General features: G+C 40.5%; 1 protein-coding gene across 2 annotated transcripts; it reads right to left on the bottom strand.

Annotated features, from left to right (window-relative positions):
• Positions 1-3744: 3744 nt before the first annotated feature.
• On the bottom strand, positions 3745-20239 carry LOC124141922 (von Willebrand factor A domain-containing protein 7-like). 2 transcript variants are annotated; one of them, XM_046510116.2, is made up of 20 exons: positions 19884-20239; positions 18569-18691; positions 18092-18265; positions 17370-17433; positions 15836-15930; positions 15247-15438; positions 14035-14247; positions 13362-13481; positions 12570-12743; positions 11020-11153; positions 10477-10633; positions 9717-9793; positions 9192-9348; positions 8634-8809; positions 6482-6593; positions 5823-6024; positions 5619-5712; positions 5151-5383; positions 4629-4794; positions 3745-4181 (listed from the first exon to the last, which is right to left on the bottom strand). In XM_046510116.2, exons 1-20 carry the CDS (start codon positions 20134-20136, stop codon positions 4011-4013), a joined length of 3087 nt encoding a protein of 1028 aa, XP_046366072.2. In that variant the 5' UTR covers positions 20137-20239; the 3' UTR covers positions 3745-4010. The 2 variants fall into 2 exon arrangements, with proteins under 2 accessions (XP_046366072.2, XP_046366074.2); XM_046510118.2 differs by having other exon boundaries at positions 12579-12743.
• Positions 20240-20667: the final 428 nt, after the last annotated feature.

Here is a 20667-nt window from a genome sequence, read left to right as displayed (position 1 = left end):
GACACTATCACTACGAGTTACACACCGCTACCAATTATCAAAGACATCCCATTACTGGTCACGTCGGAATGACTTGTCGCGAACTCTGACTCACTAATGAAATGACATTGTGGATATTAGCCAATCAGAAAGAAGCTTTCTCGATCTTTAGGGCACGAGTTAAACTGGCGGCTTCCATTCCAAGCTACGCTATGAAAATATTTTGATAAAGTTCTCTGTTCAAAATTTTAAAACTGAACAAAATAAGATTCTGGAGGGTCTAAAAGATAGCCGAAATGGCAGTACCTCCTACGGGCTATGGAAAGTATCCTCCGTTTTAAATGTGTATTCAACTTAAGTGAGAGATAGACGATGATATTGATGGTATCAGTCGTGCAGTCCGTAACTGTATTCCAGGTTAACCTATTCAAGGTTACGTGCTTAGAAAACACATTCCGACTGTCACTTTGCCAATCTGGTAAGCGAAGCTCCGATCGGCCCGAGGAAAGGTCGTTCTGACGTGACCCGTGATGGTATGTCCTCGAATCTATGCTCTTGTCAAACACAGAGGGGGCACGGGTAGCAGTGCAGTGCAGAGTTGCGTCCCTTCGGCGCGCCAGAAACCTATAATTGTGGATTCAAATCCCGGTTCGCTTCGATTATGTTTCTAGGTTTGTCAGCGCCCTACCCGTGCTCTGGGTTTCACCGAAGTGGTAAACGTCTGAGACCTGCATCACTTCAGGCTTTCCACCCACATTAAGCTGATACGCCGTGATATAACTGGAATACTGTTAAAAGCGGCGTTCAACCCAATTCACTCACTCACTCAACGACAAGGAAGTATCTCTCAGACATAGGACCGACACGGAACAATCCTTTCACGAGATGTAAGTACCTACTTAAAGATGTCCGCTTGTATATACGCAGTGTATTTAAGTATCTATTTTCTATATCTATTTTCAACATGTATTGCGCTTAGTTCGTATTCAAATTCACTGGACGCTCTTAAGCTTCCGCGTCAAATTCAGACTTCACCGTTAAAGGGAACAATTCACTGTTCGTGGTGTATACAGGTTTGGATAAAAGTGTAGTTTACACTGTATTATGATTCTTTCCAAATGTATACACTTATCCCACAACGTGTTTCTATAGGACATCTTTATAAGTTCTATATGATCATGTACTAACTTTTTAGCAAAATTTAATGAACATACACGTTCGTATGTACGAATTTCAATCCAATTCCATACATCGCGGGGACAGGGATGACAGAGTCGTCTACAGCTTTGAAACCTATGATTGTGGGTTCGAATCCCGGTTCGCTCCAATTATGTATCTAGGTTTTGTCAGCACCATACCCGAGCTCTAGCGTTTCGACGAAGTGGTAAGCGTCGGAGACTTGCATCAGTTCCGGCTTTCCTCCCACATTAAGCTGATACATCGTGATAGAAATGCAGTACTGTGAAAGCGGCGCCAATCTCATTAAAATCAGATCTTAGTTCTCGCTACCGCTAAACAAAGATCTGAGGACATCCCATTTGGGGTCACGTCAGAACGACCTTTCATCCGACCAACCAGACTTATAGGTGAGACAGCCAGGACCCGGTGGCAAATCGCTGAAATGGTTGAATTGGTCAGATTCCGAAAAGCACAGATGACTTTAAATAAGCGAGTCTGAGTACTCTGATACATTTAAACCATGATCAACGTTTAAAGACAGTCAGCAACTAAAATGTTCAAACAACATTGTTTTTGGTATTACTAACTATATTTAAACAAATATTCAAGAACGTCATGTTTAATTGTGAGAACACTGTGTGCGTTGGCCCTGCGTGGTGCACGTGAAGTATGTTCCCTGTGACTTTGGCACGCGAATCTCGCTCTTTAACGATACGGTGCAGGAAATGCACGCCCGAGTTAAGTGGACATAAACATTATTTTCCCATGTTGATTTGTAATTTATAAGTAAACAAGAGTAACGCTGAACACATCACAGACACACCCTCCCGTAAACGGATTAACTATTAGCCTTGATATAAGTAAATATCACCGTTAATTCCACATGATTCTTCGATATCGCCCTCGGAGAAGACAACATTCGTCAACCCTCGATACGGAATCCTGCTGGGACCGCGCGTTTTTCGTGAGCACTATCAAAGCAACTTAGAGGGAAAGGGAAGATGTTATGCCATTGCCACGTGGTGTTTAACGTACAATTCAGTTAGTGTATGTACGGTCAAAGACAACGGCGCCATGATTTAATGTCTGTTAACCTTCTTCATCAACTGATACTCGTGGCGCTACAGTACTATTACCTTGGTAAATGGATCGGTTTCCCTCATACTCAGCTCACTTGGGAGTATACAAATCAAGCTGCATGTGAGGCGCTAGAAATGTAACAGATTACCATCTCATCCTACCGGGTACCCATTCACAGCTGAGTGAACAGAGTCATGTTACGAACACAGTCATGTGCCTAAGGTGACACCACATGTGCTTAGGGGGCACGAGTGGCCCAGTCGTCTAAGGCGCCGCGATTAGCTGTGCAGAGTTGCGTCCCTTGCGCACGCCAGAAACCTATGGTTGTGGGTTCGAATCCCGGTTCACCCCGATTATGTTTCTTGGTTTGTCAGCACCATACCCGTGCACGTGCTCGTGGGTTTCACCGAAGTTGTAAACGTCTGAGACTTGCACCACTTCGGGCTTTCCTCCCACATTAAGCTGACACGACGTGATATAACTGGAATACTGTTAAAAGCGGCGTTAAACCCAACTCACTCACTACCACAAGCGCTTCATGTGCATCAATGTGGAGCAGCTAGGGTAGCGGCACTAGAAAGTCCCAGGAGCCAAGCTGCTGAACACGATAACACATCCAGCTACTCTCCACGATCAACTTCGTCTGATCTGTGACCTGTACCATGATTATATTGTTGAGTAGTTACAACCAGATCAAAACACATTGTTACCTATACATGAATTCCCTGCTTCATGAGATACAACCACAGTTGAACAGAACGATCAGAGTAAAGTGCCCCACCTACCCACATGTTCTATAATGACACTGACTGCCAGCAAAACAGTGAGTGAGTGAGTATGGTTTTACGCCGTTTTTAGAAACATTCCAGCAATATCATGGCGCGGGACCCCAGAAACTTACGGTTCACAGTCATTTGCTTTTTCGTGGTCTGCAAATTTAGATTTTCACTCGAAGACAGATGCATTGTGGTGTCGTCGTATTCGATTGCCGCCATTGCTTGAGACATATTCGGTCCAATTTAGGGTAGCAAGAAATCTGAAGGCATTTGTTCTGCTAGGACACAGATATATGTTCCGAGTATGATCACGTACGTGAAGATGAGTTTGCATTTTCGTTTCCTGTCTTGTGTGGGGCAGTGGTGTAGCCTAACTGTTAAAGCGTTCGATCGTCACGCCGAAGGCCCGGGTTTGAATTCCCACATGCGAACAATGTGTGAAGGCCATTCCTAGTGTCCCCCGCCGTGATATTGCTGGAATATTGCAGCGTAAAATTATACTCACTCACACACTCCCTCGCTCGCCCCTGTCTTAATTTTCAGACATGGTTCTGTTTGTGTTCTAATTATAATCATCCCTTTCATTTCATCATCTTAGGGTGTGTTACTTGAGGCTGCATGGGTCACAGGGTGAGTTGGGTGTACATTGAGTGTAATGCATTGTGATTTTACCATCTATACTCGAATAGTCAAGTATAAATGCAAATAGGAAACACATCAATAGCATGTGTTTATCTATTTTTGTTTAATAAAAATTAGATGATAGGTGCAAAGCTTATATTTGACAATGCATCGTTTAATTTCGGTAATAGGCCCTTGGTAGTTTGACATCTAATGGTAATTTACCATTATAATAATTATACAGTTGTGCAATTACGGAGATTCGTTTTTTTACTGTTTACGGTATTTCTTTTTCAGGTAAAAAGCACACCTGTCGGTAATTTACCCTACAAATTTACGGCAAAGTTTTACAATGCACATAAAAAGCACAAATCTTTATGAACGTCTTGAGCTTCCATCAACAGCATACATGTTCTCTGGAGCCTTTCTCCTGTAGATGACGACGGCAGCGACCACCATCACCACGAAGATGACACACCCACCGACTGAGGCTGCGATCACAATTTCCTTATGGGACAGTAACCCTGTAGTTTCTGGGGCAACCCACTGTTAAGTACAAACAGTATAAAGTTACGATATTGTTTCAGGCTACTCGAGTACATGTATAATCCTTTTGGAGAATGATTTGATAAATTGGTACACAAAAAATGGCTTTTTCTGTGCGTGTTGTTGATTTTGTCCTCATCAATGGCTTATTATATATATATATATACATTGTTGATTTTGTCCTTATCAATGGCTTATATATATATAATAAGCCATTGGTGAGGACAAAATCAACAACATATCTATATATACGATGTTTTACTTATGTGCGCAAAGTAAATCTGTCTTGCCTGCTTCTTTATTTATGCTATGCTAGAGACAATAGAGCTTCCACGTAGAAATCAGGTGGTTCTTTCCAGAGAAAACAAGCATAGTAAAATATGTTCTATATTGTAACAATAATCGCTATGACAGTAAGTGCACACACGTTTAAGGTGTCTAATGTACCTTAATTGATTTTGCTGTTGTTGATGTTGTAATCGCAGTTGATGGTGTTGTTTCACATCTGTGTAAGGATCCGTTCCATCCTGGGAGGAGATCAAATACACACAGTCCGGTGTTGCTGGCCAGGTCGACCACAGTGATGTAGGACACTGGATGGCAACAGTCGCCCCTACAGAGACATTACCACACTTGGGGAGAACAAGGCCATGCGTCCATTATATCAACATTACATGTATAGGCAAACGATAGCATGATATATGTTCCCTATTCCAGCCATGATGGACAACAACTGATGAATAAAATACAAATCTGAGAACAGAAATGTCTTCGCCATGTCGCGTTTGTTAACACAATAGGGAATTAAATCATTTTGATTGTCAAACCACAACTAATTATTTTTACTTCATTTTTCTGAAGACTATTATTGGAGATCAATGTTACTTTTATAGTCGCTTCGATCACCAACATTATGGTCATGAATCAGATAATGAAACTCGATAACTAAAGAGCATACTTATTGCATACCGAACAGAAGCATGTATTGAACCGTTGTTCCTGGTTTGGCCTACGAGGAAAGGGTCGTAAACCAAGAATGTTTTCTCAGATGCAGATAACAGATATAGGCCAAATCCTTCATCCCATATCTCAGCTGTTCCTGTCCAGGTGTATTGGCGACATACACAAGGGTCAAGCGTTGTGACGTTACACTGTCCACTCACCGAGGTGACGTGACATACTGGATGGACGTTATCCACTGGCTAAATAGATAAACATAGATGTAAATCTGAGAATATGACTGAATAATTGTTAATGTGACAGCGGCTACTTTTTTTAAGGATAAGTAGCAGAATGAAGTGCACTTTTTGACATCATTGCGACTGCATTACATACTTTTTAATATCTAAAACTACCTATTTTGTTCACAAATTAGAAATAATGAAATGATCTGACAGACAGAAACATTGAAGTACATGAACATAGGTTATATATTACCCGGGTTACATGTCTCTCGGTCGAGATATGTTTCACTTCATACTGAAAATTATCTCCCCTGCCGGATGTAGATTTAGCGGAGATGGTGACGGTACTGGAATGAAAATGTCTCATGTACCACATATGTTATAAACAGCTCTTGTCACCGTAAAACTCTACTTTAAGAGTTACTCACCGAAAAGTGCTCTACTCTGAACAACGTACCTTGTCACGCCCTCAGTCGCCCCTGCCACCAGCCGGAGGTCCCCTGAGACATTCTGGTTCGGGGACATGACATAGTTGAGGGCATGCGGTGCTTGGGCAAACCCCTGGTCGTCCTCCACAGACACAGTGATGTTGGTCGTCACATCGCCCTTATTGGTCACCACGAATACCAAGGTCAACTCTTCCCTTACATAAAGGCTTCCTGACACAACAATTGAATGACATGCATTATTTTACACAAATGTTGCTTGAAACAACAGTTGAATTAAATGCATGGATTTGCATTTAAAATTAGCAACTGTATCGATTTGACATTGATCTCGTGCATTCATATAAGACGCCGATTTTGTGTCAACTTTTTAACAAATGTAAAGGAATACTATCATTACTTATGCATACAACTGTGTGCATAGTATTGAACAAGGCATATTTAGCTGAGATATCTGATTAATCCTTGACCCACCAAGCACACCAAGCACAGCTCTCTAGTGGTTAATTGGGCAGGGTGTTTCCAGAGAAGGTGCACTGTCACCATCCTGATGATCTTCATTTGACAACTGATACTTAGAGGGTACATTATCCTCAATATTGAACATGTATCTGGTATATCGACTAGATCCAGTATAATCCCAATGCAATATAAAGAAGGTTCAACTTACCATTTAGTGGAAGTACGTGTAACTGAATAGCCACCGGGATAATACTCCGAGCCTGTAGTCTGGTGTACCGGTTCCCCAACACATCATTGCCAGAGACAGATACCCGGAATCCCTGCAACGCCACCCGTCTCCAGCATATATTATTACACGGCTGCACAGGCATAGCGTAATATCTCTTTGGTAATTATACTTGTATCCTGAGATGTACATGTATATTGACTATATTGCAGGCTGTCAGTATATGCCTGAATTATTACACACTCACTGATCATGAAACAATAACGTCCCAATAATATCACGTTTCTTAGAATTGATAAATGTTTCGATGAGCTGTGAGTTTAAATATATCTTACTTACTTAGATTTAATAAATGTGCGCAGGAGTGGTAACTTCGGTTACACTGAACATGAAAATGTGAAGTATTCTGGCTACTTTTTAGATTTTAGTTCTTTACAGTCAATAATATTCCAGTAACACAACAGCAGTCTGTTTACACTTGACTCAAGTAAAACTTCAGGAATAACGCCCCTCGCCGTTCGGTGACAAGCCGTGAACCAGCGAGGTTTTACGACGAACATGAAATATTTGGAACATATTTAATCCGGAATCATAACAGGTTTATAACCCCTGATGCCCGCGTTTAATGTGACCTCTTTTTCGTGATCATGTACGGTGTAGTATAATGTGATCCCTCAGTTATACGTAAGCATGTACTGTATAGCATAATGTAATCCCTCAGTTATACGTGAGCATGTACGGTATAGCATAATGTGATCCCTCAGTTATACGTGAGCATGTACGGTATAGCATAATGTGATCCCTCAGTTATACGTGAGCATGTACGGTATAGTATAATGTGATCCCTCAGTTATACGTGAGCATGTACAGTATAGCATAATGTAATCCCTCAGTTATACGTGATCATGTACGGTATAGCATAATGTGATCCCTCAGTTATACGTGAGCATGTACGGTATAAAGTATAATGTGATCCCTCAGTTATACGTAAGCATGTACTGTATAGCATAATGTAATCCCTCAGTTATACGTGAGCATGTACGGTATAGCATAATGTGATCCCTCAGTTATACGTGAGCATGTACGGTATAGCATAATGTGATCCCTCAGTTATACGTGAGCATGTACGGTATAGCATAATGTGATCCCTCAGTTATACGTGATCATGTACGGTATAGTATAATGTGATCCCTCAGTTATACGTGAGCATGTACGGTATAGTATAATGTGATACCTCAGTTATACGTGATCATGTACGGTATAGCATAATGTGATCACTCAGTTATACGTGAGCATGTACGGTTTAGTATAATGTGATCTCTCAGTTATACGTGATCATGTACGGTTTAGTATAATGTGATCTCTCAGTTATACGTGAGCATGTACGGTTTAGTATAATGTGATCTCTCAGTTATACGTGAGCAGGTACAGTTTAGTATAATGTGATCCCTCCGGTAAGTGTGAGCAGGTACGGTATAGCATAATGTGATCTCTCAGTTATACGTGAGCAGGTAAGGTTTAGTATAATGTGATCTCTCAGTTATACGTAAGCAGGTACAGTTTAGTATATTGTGATCCCTCCGGTAAGTGTGAGCATGTACGTATACAATAAGTTGATCTTTCTGGTATACGTACGTATGTACGGTATAACATCATATGATCCCTCCGGCATACGAGAGCACGTTCGGTATAATATAATCTGATCCCTCTTGTATGCGTGTACGGTACACGTTAATGTAATTCTTTCGGTATATGTGAGCATGTACTGTTCACGAGAATGTGACCCCCCACCCCCAGTATAAGTGAGCATGTACGGTATAACGTAATGTGGTCCCTCCGGTATACGCGAACTTGTACGGTAAAATATACTGCGATGCCGAATCTGTAGGGTGTACGTTAGTGTCATCTATCCGGTATACGTTAACCTGCACGATATGATAGGATGTGATCCCTCCGATACAGGTGAGCAGGTGCGGTCTAATATAACGTGCTGCCTCCGGTATATGGCATCATGTACGGTATAATATAACGTGCTGCCTCCGGTATATGGCATCATGTACGGTATAATATAACGTGCTGCCTCCGATATATGGCATCATGTACGGTATAAGAGAACGTGGCTGCTGACACTCACCTGATCGGGCAGGGGGAACTGCAGTCTGTATTCGGCAATGCCATCTCGTCCTGGTATTCGTCTTAGAGAATCGTACTGTGCTGACTCTGAACCATCTGAGTCCAGCAGATGAATAGTATCGAGTGTTGCGATAAGATCGGCAGAAGAAACGCTTAAGACAAGAGTAGTATTTTTGCCTGTCGAACATTCAAACATGAATGTTATCATCAACCAGTCTTGATACATATATTGTAGATGGCACGCTACACATTGTCCTCCATTGTGGACAGTTTATGGTTGTTGTCATGGATATGGTACATCGTTATTTAATACGTTGTAGGATGTAGAGGGTGTACCACTTCACGGGAATCATAGCTGGGACATTTGATGGTTCTAGCAAGCTTGACTCATATCCTTCTGACTGAAGTGTGAGGGTGTAAAAACACCAAGCAGTTGATATTAACTATAATGAAGCAGAGAGTATATCTAACTAACATGCATGTCGCACCGTGAACCTACACAGCATGCAACTTGATATAGCATTGAAATAATATATAACATACATTATTCATAATGTACCTGCAATAGGCCGTCCTCTGATCTCATACTCAAAGCCAGTGCTATGGTCCAGCTTCACAAAGGTTGTAGATATATCCAGGGTACTCTGACCAGTCACCTCCACCTCCCAGGAGTTGGAATCCTGGCGGACCACTCTCCACCCACCGGCTTGGGGGAACTTGACGGAGATGTCACAAACAGTTTCATACGAGCTATATGTTTAATCTTTATGTATTTATCAACGATGCCCTTATGAATGTAAATTGATATTTGTAACAGTGTGTTACTCAGTCGGTAAGACACGTTAACTCAAGCAATGATTCATGACCCGCAGCTTACGACAAGTGGGAGGGTAATAAACAGATTATCACGGGGAATATGCATACATTTGCATTAAGGCTATTCATGAATCATTTTACCGTCATACAGGTGCTTCAGACAGCAACAATTATTTTCAGATCTAATCACAAATTACGATTAACAAATTGATGTTAAAATCACCCATATTAAAAAAATATATCCTTTAGCTTACAAATTTACACTTACGTCGATCTTAATCATTTTAATACTTGAACTCAGATTTTCCACTGTGTAGTTGTGTTGATGTGTTGTTTGAATTGTACCTATTTCAGAAAAAAGAAGTTCATTTATTTTAGATGAACGTTGCTTGATTTCCTTACAGTATTCGATATATGCTGCCTCATAACGTCTGTTACAACACGTGCAGCATATGCGTGTGGGTGGATGGGGGAGGGGGCGTTATTTTGCCGCAAGGTGACGTTGCGTCTCGGCATTTGCAAAAAGGGTAGAACATGATCTCAATCGATATTGATCCGGAAGAGTAAGCCATTCAAATGCCGCTAACAATGATGAGTTGTGTTCCACCCGACACGATTACACTCCCTCCCACAAACTGACGACAAAAACGTTCTCCTGGACCCTGCTTACATTGCACGACCATAAGAGCTGTCCAGATGAAACCTGGACTCATTTGTGACGAGTGTACTGTCCCGGTGGACGACCAGCTCGAGGCAACTCATGAGTGTTGCCCTGTTGTACATAACGTGAACATAAGAGATGATATCGTGTTTCGGTGAAAATAATATGTCTGGCAAATTCGTTTTGCGTCTTTCCTGTTTGCAGCATACCCATGGTGAGTAGACGTTGTTTTACAGCAAGGCGTGGCATTATGTTCAGTTAGTTAGCTATTTACGATTACAACGGTGTTTTAATTAACACCAGATAGCTGAACATCTACACTTCATAATAAAAAAATACAAGTCTAAATAATGTCTTAAATGTGTACCTTGCGGGTTATATATTGTTTCTCTGGCTTCACCGCTCGATATGATCATGATAGTGAGGCGTTCCACGGTGCTATCGACTGGTACGCTGATGTTCAGTGTTTCTGAAGAGGGGACTGTTTTCTTGAGAATGGTTACCGAAGAAGCTTTTGCCGATTCCTGATTTAACAGAACTGTGAGAATGAAGAGCTGCTCAGGAAGAACAACAGTCTACGATATTATTGTTACTGCAGGCATACATCTAGACGTTTCTCAACATTTTGTAGGCAGGCCAAATTTTATCTGAATCTTACACTTCTGAGTAATCGCCATCAATAAATGTATGGTTCCTTTAACCTCTGATTATTTTACGTCGAACAGATCATGAAGACAATGGGTAATAGTATGTTTGGTATGAATGTCCTTATTTAATGTGTGTAATTGTACCCCGACGTGAATCGCCGTTCATGTTATCAGACGTCAGTTTGTTTTACAAAGACGCAATTATTTGTATTACAGGCGACCTAATAATAATATCTCACTATATACAACATTCGTAAACTCACGCGTATGACCGCGGCCACTCTGTGTATAGCTGTCTTGTCTGTGACGTACACAGTCCCTCCCGTGGCCTCAGCTAGAGACCGGTACAGATCCTCGCCACTTGCAGAACGTCGAATTCGTAGAGTTTCCTTGACACCTAGGGAATTCAAAATGTTAACAGTAAACCAGTTAATAGATTCAAGTGAATCATTGCTGCCCAATGAAGTTTTATGTGCTCCTATTAAGTTTTGGTCATCCTTTTAAGTAAGGATGCCATCCTATATCTGTTCATAAAAATCAACTACATTGATGTCGTAAGCCTTTATTGTTACCCGCGAGCCTGCAGTATGACATAAAGGATCATAAACGGAACGAATTCGTGATACGAAACATAGACTCTGGCAGCTTCATACTTTATTCTGGGAAGTACATGTACTGATTCAGAAATGTCTGTTTATTCTCAGTCTAACAGGAGGAACCAAACTTGTTAAGTTAATGCCTGTCTCACTTCCGAAAGCCTAATGGTGCCACTTTGGTAACATCTGTATTTCTTTACCTCGAAATTTCTCGTTATTTTAATGATTTGTTTAGTTTCTAAAAATTTCGAGTTTGTTATATTAAGTTTATTTCAAAAACTCGAAATTTCGTAAAACTATATTTTCTCGTTGCTTCAACTATTTACTCGTTATTTAAATTACGTTTTTGTTGCTTAAAGTTTTTTTCTCATCACTTCGATTAGTTTTTCGTAATTTTAATTAGATTCTCGTTATTTCAAGTTTACTTTAAAAAAAATCGAAAATTCGAGGTTTTTTTCTCCTACGAGACTTCGATAATAGAAACTTTGATAAAATAATTGAAATAACGAGAAACAAATTCCAAATTTCGAGATTTTGAAATTAACTGGAAATAACGAGATTATATTTGATGTAACGACAAAAACACGTTATTTTGAGAAACAAATTGAAATGACGAGAGAATACGAAATTTATGTTTCCAAAGTTGCATCATAAGGCTTTCGTGCAAACGTACATTTGATTCTGTAAACAGGCGAAACTATTCTCTTTTACTGGAACCCTGTTTTATGGGAGATATCTTATAATTCAATAAAGCTTTCAAACTGTTTAGTGGCAGACACGTGGAGGACATTTACAAATTTGACGTGTCAATGACCAAAGGTTGTGTCTGAGGCTCGCCTTTCCATAGATTTGTAGCAGGTGCGGGCTGAGCTCGTTTTTTCGCGAACACCTGGTGTCGTCACTATTTTGATGGTCGCTTTTATTTATTATGAGAGATTATTCCGCTTCTATCTATATTTACGTTTAACTAACACACTCATTTGAGTGAGTGAGTGAGTGAGTGTGGTTTTACGCCGCTTTTAGCAATATTCCAGCAATATCACGGCGGGGGACACCAGAAATGGGCTTCACACATTGTACCCATGTCGGGAATCGAACCCGGGTCTTCGGCGTGACGAGCCAACGCTTTAACCACTAGGCTACCCGACCGCCCCCACACTCATTTGATCTGATACATGTTGGATAAATGTTGTTTATGCAAGTCATTCAAACGTTACCTTGATTACCTTCCGTTTCCCTGCGCCGCCTTGAACAATCACTGGTGAGAAGAAAGTCTATCTTCACCTTCTTCTGGTCCAACAGCGTCAGGATGCGATCTACTCTGTTGAAGTCTTTAGCTGAGGCATCAGTGAACACGTACATTTGGGAGTCCGGGTTACAGACTGACAACGCTGAAAAACAAACGATACTGCTTGTCATGTTTCCAGTTAAAGAAAACCATGACCGACAAAGCAGGGGCGATCTAGTGTATGATTTCATCTGCAAATATTCTCTGATAATGGCTCTTGTTTAAATAGGTTGAATAGCAAAGTTCTATCGATCCTTTTAGTCATTGTGACGGCACAAACCTGATGTCATACCACACGGATTGTCAAAGACACACACAGGTGTCGGAATTCTTGCCATTCATAATCAACGTTTACGGTACGTTGACCTATTCAGTACATTCAACCAGCACGTCTTAGAAACCCCAACATAATTAACCACTTTTGTCATGATGTATGTTTACTTTAACTAGATTCAGAAAAAAATAGTTACTATGAGTAATCCTATACCTGAATTGTCAAATGACGGATCAGGTGAGCTTCATTCATTATGGAAGACAGAGGTATCTCAGTGATCTTGCATTATAAAATCGGCTTTAGTCCAAAATTGGACCAGCAGCAATACACACCCACACACGTGAATGCACGTCGCTATTGAAGTGCAATAATCTTTAAAGCGACGTTGAACCCCATTTCCTCTCACCTCACTGAATAATCGTGGATAAATCAGTCTTGTCGACTTACCTTTTTCAATACCGTCCAGGATATACTCAGGGCAGTCTCCCCCGCCATGTACCCTGATGCTTTGGATATATATCAGGGTCTCCGTGCTGTTTCCTGACTGGAAAACCGTTGTCATGTTGACTGGAGAGTATAATGATAGCATGTACACCTTTTGTTCAAGTTGTAAATACGATTTGGTATGTCATGTGTTTAAGTAGATATGCTACAGATACTAAACCAGAAACCTTTCAAGGAAGAGAATTTATGGATGTCAACTTATTTATTATGAGGAACACAAATAAGTTAAACCTTTATACTTACTGAAGAAGGAGTAAATATATACTCCGAATGCGTTCCTCATAACAACGAAGTCATATATTATCTTCACGTCTATCACTTCTTGTGCCATTCAAAGACCATATATGTTCTAAATTAAAATTATGAGCCTGAACATTTTTTCAAACCATATTGCAACTATGTACTTTTTTTAGGTGGACATTCCATCATTCTGAAGCATCATTATTTCCTAACAGAAAGGGTATAGTCATGCATTTTAATGGATGAGTACTAGTATTTAAAAACAATGATAATCTCAACTCAAGTTGCAGATTCAGGACGGGTACAGGGACACATTGTCGCATTCAGTATTATGTTAAATCTTGTATATTGCTAAACAAAGAGTTCCCATACACACCGGGGTCATTGAAGAGTGACACAATGTAATTGGCGGGTTCATCTGTCGTCCCCACAGCTGTCTGTATGATGTCCCGGACCTGCGCCTTGACCGCTGCTATGTCGTTACTCATAGAACCAGTTGTGTCGATCGTGAAGATCATCGAGTTACCGGACTTGAGTTGGAGGAATTGTTCATATTTCTCTTTACCAATAACAGCACGGAGGCCATAGTCTTAAATAAAAGAGCATTATTCAAGTTGTCTATTACAATAAAAAATGGGGAAACATGATCGAGATTAGGACAGAGATGAATTTTTTTATTCGACCTGACAGGTTCCAGCATCTGTGCCAAAACGTCGTATTGTGAAAAAAAGTTGAAATCCATATGTAAGCTCTGTCTTCATTGTTGCCAACTATAATGCCACGTAGACATTCTGAAACATGAGTTTACAAGATTATATACATTATGTCTTTAACGTAGGCGAGGGCATATAGAGTTCAACGTCAATGTGAACATTATTTCAGTAAAGGCCATAAATGAATACGTTTCAGTTTAAGGAGGGGGGATATCATCTAGGGATGTGGGCTGTTGATGTTTACACCTTAGGTAAGTCCTGACAAGGGACCCGTTAAAATGCGGGATAGAATAGGACTTCAGCAACCCATGCTTACCGTAAAAGGCGACTATGCTTGTCGTAAAAGGCGACTAACGGGATCGGGTGGTCAGGCTCGCTGACTTGGTTGATGCATGTCATAGATCCCAATTGCGTAGATCGATGCTCTTGATATAAATCACTGGATTGTCTGATCCAGACTCGATTATTTACAGACCGCCATCAAATAGCTTGAATATTGCTGAGTGTACATGTGGCGTTAAGCAACAAGGAAACAACTCCTGACAAGGTTCAGGGATTCACTTCTCCTCGTTACCCTTCTGAATGGATTGAAGGAAAGTACCAATAAAAGAAATATCATGTTGATTTGATAAGAACACATTTTGAAACTTGTAAATAGGAACTCAGGTATGCAACACATGTGTTTTGAAATTAGGTTACCCGTACAATAAATGCGTGGAGTCACCACAATCTTTCGTGAAACAAAATCAACATTGAATTAATTTGTAACTTCGCGCGGCTTGTACATGTCGCTAAGGCAGGCTGTCGTGACTTTAAACTGGAAGACGCCATATATGTAAATCATATATACACTGAGGAGGTACGTATACGTATACCTTGGTCTAGGAAGAAGTAGGCAGTATGGTTGATAGCAGCCTGAGCTGCCATTTCGTGGAGGCTGTGGTGCGGAGACAGAGACGCGAGAATCGAGTCCTTGTTGATGCCACCCAGGGCTGCCGAGTCATTGCCTGAAGCATCGCGTCGACCACCATGGCTGCACTTCCCTAGCTGGGTCGTACTCGGATCTCCTAGTTATTCAAAAGTCAGGAATGGGTGAGTTGGGTTAAATGATTTTCAGTTATATATCACCTCTTAATGTGTGTAGGAAGCTCAAAGAATTCCATGTTGTTTACATGTACATTTTCTTTCAATTAACAAACACGGGTTTTTTGCTGTCATACCAAGTCTCATTATCGGACGAATCGGTGATTCGAACCTAGAATCAGCCGCTCCTGGCAAGGCAGAGGAGTGCCAGAATGTATAGCGAAATACGGTGCTCAATTAATCAGCATTTGTCCCTGGTCATGTGAGTGGCGAAGGTAATGCAGCATATGATTAAAAGTTAAAACGAAATATTATTTTCACATATAATGCAATGAATTAACGTGAAACATATTCCGGTTGATAATAACATGTAATGCCTACTGTATGGTTTTTTAATGTCCTGGCCGCTCCGATATCCGCTTGTGAGAATGGAATGGCCGACGATGAGTGTGTTGTCACACGATGTCATCTGATTCCTTAACAATGAATGGGTAACCGATTGTTAGGCATTACAGCATGTTTGGAGCACAGAGGAGAAACATAAGGTATATGTCGTCAACTAATTTACATCAGGCGATATTGTGCGTTGTTTAAACCTTTTTACATGTTTAACTATTTCAAAATTTAAAGTAATCCATCGGAGATCTTTATTAATATCACTACAAACTTTACCATGCTAACAAAATAGGTAAGAACCATTCGAACGTTAATCAGAAGCAAATTTGTTTGTTACATAAAACAAAAAATGTAACCCTTCTGTTCTTTTGACAGCATAAACTATCTCGGATAGGGGACTTTATGGAAATGAGAGTCAGATATGCTGTCAAGCAATATGATGGTAATTGATTTTTCTTACCTTGCAAACATGTGAAACATTTGACGACATATATGTCTGTATCACACTACTGTGAACTTATTCTGTCCGATCGCATAATCCGACGTTCATGCAGTTTGGCCCTCTCTCTAAATGTTCATATATACTCCATTGAAGTTATGGAGAGTGAATGCCAATACTTATAAATTTAGACATCACTATTTTATATTACCAAGGTTGTATACCCAGTGCTTGTGACGTCATATTTACACTGACAGTATTTCATCAACCAGCTGTATCGCGGAATAAAAAAGGGAGAGGTTATATGAGCGTTTGTTGCGAATCCTCTAATTGCTCAACTCAAACATCTTTTGTAGTTTCAAATAACATCACCATTAGATGAGAAAGTCAGTAAATCAGTAAATCAGTAAATCAGACACAGTGACAGCTCGTAATACATTTACATCAGGTACTGAACGGTCAACAAGATCAACGTGACGGGAGGGATTTCCCAAGTTATGGAAGAACCTAGGGCGATCATCATTGATCAATTATCTGATCACTGAAGATGATTACAAAAACGTGGTAGATACATACTGGGGTAAATTCATAGATTGCTGCAGGCTTTTACTGTCAGTCCAGACACGAATCGTGTCTATAATTTTAATCTGCCTTTTTTCGTTTCATTCACTTTGATGGATCGTAGCGACGATATTTGTTAATGGGCATGCAGTCTCTATGATTTTCCCCTATGTAAGAAAAAAACGTTTTTGTATTTTTTAATGTATGGGAATTCCCCGGTTTATTACCAAGAATGTGGGAGTCGTCGTTCAGTGTTTAAATCATTTAAAAGATACAGTCCCTGGACAAACGTGTGAACGTCAAACTGTGTCGTTCAGACTCTAATGAACGTCAGTTTCGCGGTCATGTGACCGGTCTCTCGTCCAGTGGAAAAGCCGTATATTTCGTGTAAATTTTACATTAAAAAATATTAAAAATGTAGCGGGTACATCAATTTCCTCGTTAAATTTAACGTCGGCGGGAATGCTAGAATTATTGCATCTGCTTTAAATAACTTTGAAAACACGTATCTACACCTACCCACACGATCTGCAAGTTGCCATGGCTTGGGGAGCTTGTGCATACAGGGGTTTTCCTCGAATACCTTCGTTTGTAAAATAGAAGGAAGCGTGTTATTAAATTAGGACAAGCTATTATCACATTGAATCTCTGAATGTAACATGTCGTGAGTCAATAAAGATCATATGGATATTTATGTAGGAATGTATTGGTATGCAATGCCACAGATCACCTCAAGTCTTTGATGATGTTTACATGCAGTGCATCTGTATGATATTCCTACATTGTACGTCATTCCTGGTTGAGTATATTTTAGTCTTGAGTATAATGTAGTGTCAAACTTCTCTTGCACAATGTCTATATTTCAAAACGACATATGGCCAAATGACTTACCTTATACATATAGTATCGTATATTAAGTGTTCAAGTTATAACCATATGTGGATATTTGGAACATCGAACTGAATATCTAAACTACAGATCGTGTACATATGCATTCTTTTGTGTTCCTATCCAGCAATTTTTTCTTTACCATGGAAATCAGTGATAATTTACACACATGTATCGTGACAAAAATGTGCCACCGAGCTCTAGATGCTTGCGTTATGTCCGTGTAGAACTTATTTCGGAGTCCCAAGTATCCAAATAAAGCATACTTTCTTGCCAAAGTCTCAAACCCCGGATAACTCGAACTTTTTTCAGGTCCCCACGAGTTCGACACAACGAGGTTCAACTGTATTTACCGAGCTCGTAGTAGGGGTCTGCTCCGAACATCTCGACCCAATTGCTATTGCTGTAGAACATCTGCATCACGTGGAGAAACTGGCCAATCAGCTGTCTTGCTGAGTCAAAGTTGGCATTGTCCCTTTTCAACAACTGTATAGCATGATCTCGGAGGCCTGCCATTTTCTCGTGTGCTTTTCAGAAAGAACACGGACACGTATTAGTAATCAATTACAATCAGTGACAGATATCAGAACGATTGTGCTGTTCTTCGTTGGTAGCGAAGCGTAGGTACATATGGGACAGATTTTAAGGAAACATCCATAAATGCCTTCCTTATGTGTTTAGATTCTGGAATATGCACAGAACAATAGAAATATCCTTATTATTGCAGCTATTTGCAACAATCAAATTACCCCTCGATTAAAAGATGAAATACATTCAAAGAAGTTATACAAATAAAAATCTAGATCTACAACGCTATGCACATGTAATACCTTCCTTGATGGTTTCGCCACTACAGTGCCATACAGCTTCGTGAAGGTGATCCAAATAAACCAGATTGTTAGCTGTTACAATGTTGTTGATGGCAGCCTGTAAACGGCTCCCGGAGACCCCATCTTAAACAAACGAAATGACTGCAATGGAACCGCTTGAACTGTATCTACATGAAGTCAATATACTAATACAACTTGGTGGTCTGTATCTGTATCGACATGGTATTGCATCCGTTATTTACTTTGTTTCGAACAACTGATAACTCGATTAATCATATTACGGTTAGGTTTCTCTACAGGGTAAAGCCAACGGATGGCGGTATCCGTTGGGGTCATAAGTATGCAAGTAAAGACGTTCAGGTAGATACTACTTTCCGTGTTTAAAACCAAACATGGTGTCGCCTTATCTGTCGGCGGTCGTATTAGAATTGATCATCGGGGTTCTAGACAGACTACTGGGAAAATGTTATCATTATGAAAGCAATAGTGTGATATAAGATACCGAAAATCCACATTTGAATAGCCAATAGACACGGGAACGTCAACAAATAATTTGAGTAATTATGCTTATAGAACCACGAGCGACACATCGGCGGAGTACCCATGATTTCAGTCCACACTCATTCTACTGAACCATTTGTGATGAAAGTGAACACACTCAAGGCCAAGACTTAGCCACTATGTCGTCGGCAGCGTTTTCCACAGTCGTCAGAGGATGTTTCTTCCACTCCATCCTTTGTATATGTCGACATGCACAGACGGAAGGGCTGGCTAACAGCACAAGGAGGACCCTGAGGAAGGTAGTGATGAGGCGCGCTGCTAGCTATAGGCTGCCTTCTGTTCCACGCGACAAGGGAAGATGTGTGGCATTCTGAGAATAGGACTGTCACCCTACACCGAACTTTTCTCCGAATTACGTCACTTTGACTAAACCAACTGAACATTGATACGAATATGTCGACTTATATAAATATCCACGGTAAATGTCTATACTTTATACTTAGTTATCTAGGGTAAAGAAAGAGATGACTTTTAACAATTGAAGGCAGCATTGAGACATAAACGAAACAATTTACCGACGACGGTGGTATATCAGTTTTCACACCTGTGTCTGCAGATATCTGCGGCTTGGTTTCATTTTGTCGCTGGGGCATCTGACGTAATTTGGTATTACAATGACGATGCAAACTTGTGATAATATGAAAAAGCAAAGCATTTATCAACTGTTAAACACTTAACACTGTTAATTCCTAGTCCATCATTGAAAACATAGTCCTCCATTACAAACACAGCATAATTTATTCTCAACACGTACCTCCGTAGTAACGTTGAAACAGTTTCAAAGCGGTTATGCCCTCAATTCCTCTCAACTCTCCCGCTTGGATAAGACTTCCGTCTCTGGGATTATCCTCGAAGTACCCAGCAACGGCTTGTAATATACCAATCTCTGTGATGTCCTTGTGAGTTAACGTTCCATTCCCTAGCTTAGTTGATGTGAGCCTATTTGGAAAAAAGGCGTCAATATTCACAAGTACCGCAAGAAGTAGCAGTAAGGGACTTATCGCCATGTCGAACCTATAACTTCAGAAGTCTTCTCCCGACAGTTCGCAGCTCTCTTCTAAATCGGTTCCGCTGATGGGCGTTGTTCGTTTTAAGAAAGTAATGATTATTTATGTTGAAACACATCGCGGGAATAAACAAAGTGTGCTGATCCGTGTTTGGAAATATGATCTTTATATTATGCGTTCGAACAGGTGCTCGAGGGGTCATATTGCAAGGTAATTATTGCGTTACAGACTAAGACATGCACTACATGACGATGACGCGACTGAGTATCAGATGACTACCGGGTAGTTGCAATAATTCGATAAGCGTGAAACGATGCATGTTCCACTCAACGTAACTGTCCATTCTCAGGCAATATATCAGTGTTATTCGCATGCATGTTTCGTTGATACTGAAAATGTTTACTTGGTACCTCGTGAAGTAAAGACGTCTGTTGTTGAAATGGTTCACTGCTCAGTGACCAGCCGGATTACTACTGCGGCGTAACACGATAATGCACTTTCGATCTTGAGCCTGTCCATCAGCTGTAGGAT

Source organism: Haliotis rufescens, unplaced genomic scaffold, assembly GCF_023055435.1.
Source record: "Haliotis rufescens isolate VD_foot unplaced genomic scaffold, xgHalRufe1.0.p SCAF_7, whole genome shotgun sequence".
Classification (NCBI taxonomy): Eukaryota; Metazoa; Mollusca; class Gastropoda; order Lepetellida; family Haliotidae; genus Haliotis; species Haliotis rufescens.
The sequence above is the reverse complement of the archived record's forward strand: the minus strand, read 5'-3'. Positions and strand labels throughout refer to the sequence as shown.

What these genes read in the sequence shown, in the direction of transcription:
- LOC124141922 (XM_046510116.2), bottom strand. Translation starts at nt 20,136, where the DNA reads ATGGCGATAAGTCCCTTACTGCTACTTCTTGCGGTACTTGTGAATATT. An exon ending in GCAACTTGCAGATCGTGTGG is followed by an intron (nt 15,931 to 17,369) that starts GTAGGTGTAGAT and finishes TTCATTGTTAAG; the next exon opens with GAATCAGATGACATCGTGTG. An exon ending in CTACTTCTTCCTAGACCAAG is followed by an intron (nt 14,248 to 15,246) that starts GTATACGTATAC and finishes CTTTTATTTAAG; the next exon opens with ACTATGGCCTCCGTGCTGTT.